At 36.3% G+C, this 7,441-nt stretch overlaps 1 protein-coding gene and 1 long non-coding RNA gene across 2 annotated transcripts; one reads left to right on the top strand and one right to left on the bottom strand.

Moving 5' to 3' along the window:
• Nucleotides 1-235: 235 nt before the first annotated feature.
• LOC148266126 (uncharacterized) lies at nucleotides 236-1,338 on the top strand. The gene is made up of 2 exons (XR_015819494.1): nucleotides 236-291; nucleotides 424-1,338. It is a non-coding gene; the product is annotated as an uncharacterized LOC148266126 (long non-coding RNA).
• Nucleotides 1,339-2,191: 853 nt separating this feature from the next.
• Nucleotides 2,192-5,948, bottom strand: LOC110816954 (vesicle-associated protein 4-1-like). The gene is made up of 7 exons (XM_022045336.2): nucleotides 5,391-5,948; nucleotides 4,654-4,724; nucleotides 4,407-4,488; nucleotides 4,131-4,249; nucleotides 2,879-2,956; nucleotides 2,607-2,726; nucleotides 2,192-2,503 (listed from the first exon to the last, which is right to left on the bottom strand). Exons 1-7 carry the CDS (start codon nucleotides 5,668-5,670, stop codon nucleotides 2,444-2,446), a joined length of 810 nt encoding a protein of 269 aa, XP_021901028.1. The 5' UTR covers nucleotides 5,671-5,948; the 3' UTR covers nucleotides 2,192-2,443.
• Nucleotides 5,949-7,441: the final 1,493 nt, after the last annotated feature.

The following is a 7,441-nucleotide window of genomic DNA, read 5'->3' as shown; positions in this document are numbered from 1 at the left end:
TTTACCAAGAAAAATGTATTTATTAGTACTTGGATTAGCTTATGAATTTAAAATTAAACAATTATTAATTAAAAAATTATATTATATAAAAATAGATTTAAAATATATAAAAATTTTCACATCAATTTCGCAAGTTCATGAATCAAATTCTGGAAGAACAAAAAAAAAAAAAGAGTTATGGACTGAAATATAATATAGTAAATATATAGTTGCAGAAGTATATTAATAGTTTATCCAGCAAGTGGAAGTGTTATTTTAATATCTAGTGGCTTAGAGCTCTAGAATGTACTGGTAATTTTTCTTTAAAAAAATATTCAATAATTATTGCTTTCTAAGACGCACTTTAGTCAAGGCAAAGACTCTCTGGTTCATATTACTTTAAAGATATTTATTCCTAGATCTGATTATTTTATCTTTTCTCAGATTCATGTAGAGTTCTCTGGAAGCAGATAGAGAAAATCATCCATGGCTGATCTGCTACAACCGAGCATTTCATCAAATTCAACATCGTCTACTTCACTAGATTAAAACACTGTAAACAGAAGAGAGTAAAACAACACGAAATTCCTCAAATTCATTTATGTTAATCGATTTCACAATCAGCAATTCACAAGTAGAAGGTAAAGAGTCCCTTGTTCGTTCTTTTTATGTACAGTTATTCACAATCCTCTCTTCTCTTCCTCTAATTTTACACTTCCTCCGTTCCCTTCTCATCGGTCGGTGACGCCTCCGTGTCAAAACTTCCGGTCTCTTCTCCACCTCTCTCTCCTTCTTAACCCTGGCCCCAGCAGTTGAAGTACATCACTTGCCGGAGAGACTCGTCGCCGGCGATCTGCCTCCTCCTCTCTTCCCCGGCATCGTGATTCCCAACGAATCCCGTAACATCTGAACCGGATAGCGGCCGGATACCCGACAGAAGTCCTCTATTCGAGCGGTTCAGAGAGTTCGCCAAGGATTTCCATTGAATCCCCTGGTCCGTGTGGCCTTGCACCACTGCTACACTCGTCGCCATACACAACCGATTCAGGTAACTCATTTTTCAACTCTCGTACAGTTTCAGATGCTTCTCCCGATTCTTCGTTTACCCGATGAGGACTCGCTAGTTTCCTATTCCGGTTCTTGCTGAGGGGAGAAGGGAAAAGGGGGGGTATTTATAGAAGGGAAGGGTAAAATTGGAAATCCAGTAATTAAAAAGAGGAAAGTGGTTCTACTAGGAGGATAAGAGTGGTGGTCGAAGTTTTGTCGTTTTGTGAATACATTAATTGCTGATTGGCCCCATTATTTTTTATTATTTACCAAAAAGTTAAAAAAAATCTACTTCATGATTTTCTCATTCCACCAGATGAGTACTCGTTTCACGTTATTTCGAGAACCATTTACAAAAATATAAAAGACGATAAATTAAAGAGATGAGAATATCGAGGTAACATGCACGTGAAAGGTCGGGGAACAGGTGGCGGGCTTATCCTTGGACACCCACAATGACTCATCGCTGTTTTATTAAAAATATTTAAAAAAAAAAAAAAACCAACCAATCAAAAACACCCAAGCGGGTCCCGCAGCCGCGTGTCGCTTTCATCGCGGGCCCCACTCCCATCCTTTGTCGCCTTTTCGTAATTTGTCGGGTTTGATCTTTTTGTTTTTGTTTTTTTTTGGGGGGGTAATTTTGTAAATTCAGTAGAAATAAATCCACGACCGTGGTGGGATAGACACGTTGCGAGATGATGAGGATGTATTGGAACTGAGTCGGGGAGTGAGGCAGAGGAAGGTGTGGGCATCACGTGATATTGTTCGATTGCGCACGTGGCTTCTGGGCCCCACTTTTTTTTTTTTTTTTAATATTCTTAAAACAAAAAAGATAAAAGGTAAATTTTTATTTATTATAATTTATTTCATAATTTATAAGTCTTAATAGAGGATTAGCAATAAACTAATCGTACCCAACAAAATCCACCAAGATTATAAAACAATCTCAACCTATCAAACATGTAATAAAGTTCGATTATCTGATAATATCGTTATTATATTAATGTAACGAAGTTCTTGGTTGGATTTGATTATTCTTTTGCTTTTCGTTTTAACTCTATGATTAGTTTTTTTAATTAATTAATGCCACCAAGATTAAGTGAGTAATCACTTATCATTCATGCAGGAGCACCCTTGCTGCTAATCACTGTTTGCTTTTCAGATCTCAAACACTAAAACATAATCCGTTTCATAAATTTAAGGAAATCCCAGATCAAATGCAGTACAGAAATGGATCCAGAATGAGCAAAACTTCCAGAAGTAAATCAAAAATCCTTTTTATATCTACAAGTAATGACAAAGAAACCATGAATCATCAAAGTGTCTGAAACCAAATGAAATTCACAAAACACATTGCTTCAATCTCCTCCCGAGGGAAAAGCTTCCCAAGTATTGGCAGCCAAGGGAAACGAAGAGTTTAAACAGAATCAACCCCTTCCACTTGCTGTTTTGCTAGATACCTTTCTCTTCGTTCTTTCTAGGACCCGGAAAAAAAAAAAAAAATACAATGTCAGAGAATCTATTAAGGAGAAGTTGATATGATCATGAAAAGCAAAGAAGAAAGGGAAAACATATCTCACCCATTCATCTATAACTAGTCCTTCTCCAACTATGCGGGGTCCTGCGTCCTCTGCAGGCCTCTTCCGCTCCTCAAGTAAAGCTTCAGCCTCAGCTAATTGTCGCTTGAGTTTTTCTAGTGCCTTAAGAGAAACAAATCCGGAAAAAAAGAGAAAAAAAAAAAAAAATTCATTCTTTGAAAGATTTCTAAATGATGAAATGGCAACAGTATGACAGAATTCGCGATCTGAGATTGCGAGGAAACATCATTTTAGCAATAGTTGATTCTACTTACAGGGTTAGGACGTTCTGCGTCAAGGAAAACAACCCGCAAAATCTGCTCCACTGCTGTCTGATCTTTTTGCTCATCAAACTAGTGAAGATTGTGATATACATATCTTTTCAGCATTTTATAGGCGTAATGGAAACTATTCAATAGCAAGAAAATAAATTTCATGTTCTTACCAGAAATGGAAATGAGCCGCACAAGTTAAATTCATGTGAGAATGTTTTTGTTTTGAGTAAAAATTGAATCCATTTTACTGGTATTCTTTTTAAATGTCCAAGCTTGAATATTTTGCAACTTAAAAAAGAAAAAAAGGTCTCTTTAATTGGATGTTCATGAAATCACGTCCAATGCAGAGTTGGTTGCAGTATGCCAGTTTGTTACAATATTAAGCAAACAACCAGAATTCAAAACAAAAACTTCACAGTAAACTTAAGCCTTGGTGCCAAAATGGTTGGAGCCAGGTACAGAACTGCTTTTCCTCCATCCCATCATGTTTAGAATGAAATTTTCTGGTATCTGAACTCTAGAAACATTTAATCCTAGAGGTATATGGTAATGATTTGCTTATTGTTATAGCACTATTGGAACTATAAATCTAATGGATCAACTTTTCGTCGGAGATTACTGAAATCCCGACCATTAGATCAAATAGAACAGTACTAAGAACAAATGAAACTTGATCCAAGGCTGAGATGCCAAATGAAGACATTAGTCTGAGGAAGCCATAAACCTACATAACTAGATAACTCTACTACATCATACTCTCTCTCTGTTTCGCTAACGAGAACTAAAGATGACGGATTTACCCAGCCTACAAACTCTAAACAAATCCACTTCTTCTTTTAGTCAATATCCATCTCATCATAGGTAAAGCAGTCTTACAAAGAGATCCACTTGATTCCTCGAAAAGAAAAAGAAACGATGCTCCGGATCATTGGATCAATGAACAAAAGAACTTCTGCTCTTCTCTCCTTATTTTGTGTTAGGATCATATTAAAATGCGGGATTTTGTTGGAGGCTTCTTGGTTGATTTTTTACCTAGTCCCTCAGTTCGGGTGAAAGAAGAGGTATATGCCCCTCATATATTGTAAAAACTAAAAGAATGCAGTATGCTTTATTACTGTCAATTTCAGAAATCGAAACTTAATTTTAGTCACCTGGTGACCTTTAGGAAGATAATTAAAAAACGATGTTAAATAGAATAATAACATGCTATATTCAATTGTCAGTGACAAATGAAGGGGACTTCAAACTATACCAGTTCTGGAACATAGTCCATTTCTCCTTTCACTTTTAAGCTCATGATCTTGAATTTAACCTTGCTCTTCTGGTCTACTGGTTTCTCATTGTTCTCTGGAGGTTCCACAAACTTGAACACTGCAAGGCAAGAAATCAAACAAGGAGTTCATAAAACCGTAATGATAACGGCATGTTGTCGTTCATGAATGTGAAATTAAAAGAGAAAGTGGAGACTTGGGTGTGTATAGGGAGCCAGAAAGAAAAAAAAAAAGCAAGTGTGAGGCAGACAAATTACCAGTTGCAATAAGACTTTCACCAGGAGCAAGTATACCACCTGGAGGGCGCATATAACAACTCTTTGGTGCCGTTGTTTGGAACTGTCAATAACAAACAAATCATCAATTAGATGGTCAAATGAGGATGAACCAACAACATACTCCCATGTAAAATGAACATTGACAGTGGCAAAACAGGAAGAAACAGATGCAGAACACAAATCAAACATCGACATCAAACACTGGAAACATTTACAGCTTCCACACCTTGAAAGCTACAGGAGACTTGCTGGTGTTTTTAATCTCAACTGCACTTCTGACCTGTTTACCAGGTTCATCTTCAAAACAGCAACATCATATAGGCATTAGGCACTGATCAAACATAGAAGCAGAGTACAAGCACTCAAACTTAGGCCAATTAACAAATAGATACACCATTAAAATATATCAGCCAGCCTCTTAAAACCAATGGGGTAAAAGCATTTAATTTAGACATCCTTAACTATCACTTTGTCCTCAACACAAAATAATTTCTCATACCACACTTTAGCGATCACCAAAGCAACAAAGAAACCATAATATGCTAATCTTGGTTGCCGACAAAGGATCTGAATTCTGCGATGTATCAGCCAGCCTCTTAAAACCACTCTTAAACCCAACTGAACATTTGGAGAAAGCAAATTCCCAACAATCCCGGTTGAATAAAGCAATGATGTAAAATCCCCCAAAATCTAGTAGTTAATATCTTTCAATCAAACAAATCAAAAGAACAAAAACTGATATATACGAAGCAATGTGAATTTCCCAGATTCCCAGCAGCAAACACACCCCATTAAATCATTAACCAATTAAACCGAAAGTAAAACCGACGAATCAAGATACAGAAATCTTTACCCAGATCGAAATATAAATCAGCACAGCTAACCCAAGTCCAAATGACGAACAAATAGCGAAACCCACAATCTAAGAAGCCGAGTAAAGGAAAAAAAGGAGTAGGCACGTACAAGGAAAGTACAGCTTGTTGGGTGGATCAAGCCGGAGCCTTCTTCTAGTAGGAAGCAGAGACTTTGCCATAGAAGAAACAGCGATGGAGGAACCAACATTAGATTTCTCAACAGGCTGAAGAGTGTGGCTCTGCTGATAAACACTGTTGTGATTCACAGCAGACAATGAAGTAGAAGATGAGGACGAAGAAGAAGAACCGCTGGGTGTTTGCCAAAACGGCATTTTACACAAACTCCAAACCTTCTTTTCACCCTCAGATTTCTCTTTATCAACAATCATTATGGAAGTACCCAAATAACTATTTGGATAAAACTTCGTATGAAAAAGAAGAAAGTCCGAGTTTTAGCAAATGGGGGAGAGGTGTACGTATATGTTGTGATGGGTAGTGTAGAATTCGAGAGGTAGTTTGTGTTGGTTAAAACTTTGGATTTGACGAGGAGGAAGATTAAAGAAAGTACTTTTGTTTTATTAGATCTGAAAATTGTGAAACTTTCCTGTATTTCATTTCTGGGTCTCATACAGATTCCCGGGGCTTTACAATTGCAGTTGCTCCAGTAAAAGAAAAGTACGAAACTTTATATCATCCAGTTGACTGATCTCTCTACGGTAAATATTGAGTTTTTATTTTTGCTTTTTACTTTTTAAATAAGCAACTATACAAATTCAAATCAAACATAAAATTAGTTAAATTATGAAACTACAAATCCAAATCCAACCTTTAAAAACTCAAAAGATCTGTTTTTTTACATTATAAGATACAAATTTTGTAACAGCCCCGGAATTTAAATGAAGATGTATGTATTAAAAATCTTAAATGCGGAAGTATAATAAAAATTTTGATTAACATCCCTTACACCATAATAAAAAACGTACTCAAAACATAAAAAAATATGCTAATTAAAAGAGATAATCGAAATAAAAACTATAAGTAGAGCTATAAATTTCTTAGGCGTCTAACTCGCCATCTTCCTGCAGAACGGGCTCGGGAACTATGTCTTCCTGATCTAAAATGGTTAAGTAAGGAATGAGCTATACTAGCCCAGTAAAGAAATCACATTATCTCACTGCCACAGACGTAAAAGTCGGTAGAAAACAAAAACGACCAATGGAGCATAATTTATAACAAACTCATTTATTAACATAAAAACCTTTACTGTCCACTTACTTCGGTGAGATTCATGAAAATAACCTATGAAAACAATAACATGATAATTATCATAAAATCATATACACTTTGTAATAGAACACATGTCCTACTTTTTCACTTCAATAATTAGACGATAAATTTCCTCTTTTACCAGTATACTAATATCTATAGGGGTTTCCGCTATACGTGAACCATTAACATTAATAATCTGATTCCAGGGCCATCCCTATATCCCGTCCGGTATGGACACCAAAACCATAAACCTCAATACCCCGTCCAGTATGAGGGTGAAACGGGTCGTCCCGATACCCCGTCCGGTATGAGCGCAAAAACACATAAGGTCTCCATATCCTGTTCGATATGAAAGACCACGTTCCCGGTAGAGTTCCCTACAGACCCGGTCCGTCCACCATCTCCTAGGATATCTAGTCAGACTGTCTACATTATCCACTTATCAATTCACATAACCTTTCTGCCCTTTTCTTTGGTCTCAATCATCCAATCATACACAAACATATAAACCAGTAATTAACATCAAACAAGACAACACAGTATCGGGTTCATCATAATACAAACCATAATAAAAGAGACCATGATTCATGCATACGAGACCATAAAATAATTACATCAAATATCATACTGCATTTAATACTGAAAAATAGATCAAACAACAATTGACCAACAATGTGTTAGATTCGGGCTCCATTGGCAACCTCAATCAATTATACATATCTATAAAATCACAAAATACCGTTTAATTATTTCTTAAACTTTAATGTCGTGATAGGAAATATGGTGATAAGTCCTTACTTGTTTCGGGGTCTGAAATCGGCTCTACAGTGCACCTACAGGCTGTCCTTAATTTCTCTGAATTTTTTTTTCTGGAAAACTTAAACGCATTGC

This window comes from Carica papaya, chromosome 5, assembly GCF_054855325.1.
Source record: "Carica papaya isolate Zhongbai chromosome 5, ASM5485532v1, whole genome shotgun sequence".
In the NCBI taxonomy this organism is placed as follows: domain Eukaryota; kingdom Viridiplantae; phylum Streptophyta; class Magnoliopsida; order Brassicales; family Caricaceae; genus Carica; species Carica papaya.
Note: the sequence above shows the minus strand (reverse complement) of the source record. Positions and strands in the feature narration are given on the sequence as shown.

Excerpts from the sequence above, each read along its gene's own strand:
- LOC110816954 (XM_022045336.2), bottom strand. The coding sequence starts at position 5,670 with ATGATTGTTGATAAAGAGAAATCTGAGGGTGAAAAGAAGGTTTGGAGT. Across the intron at positions 2,957-4,130 it reads TGGACTATGTTCCAGAACTG|TTTGATGAGCAAAAAGATCA; the intron begins GTATAGTTTGAA and ends AATCTTCACTAG. Across the intron at positions 2,504-2,606 it reads GACTAGTTATAGATGAATGG|AAAGAACGAAGAGAAAGGTA; the intron begins GTGAGATATGTT and ends TCCGGGTCCTAG.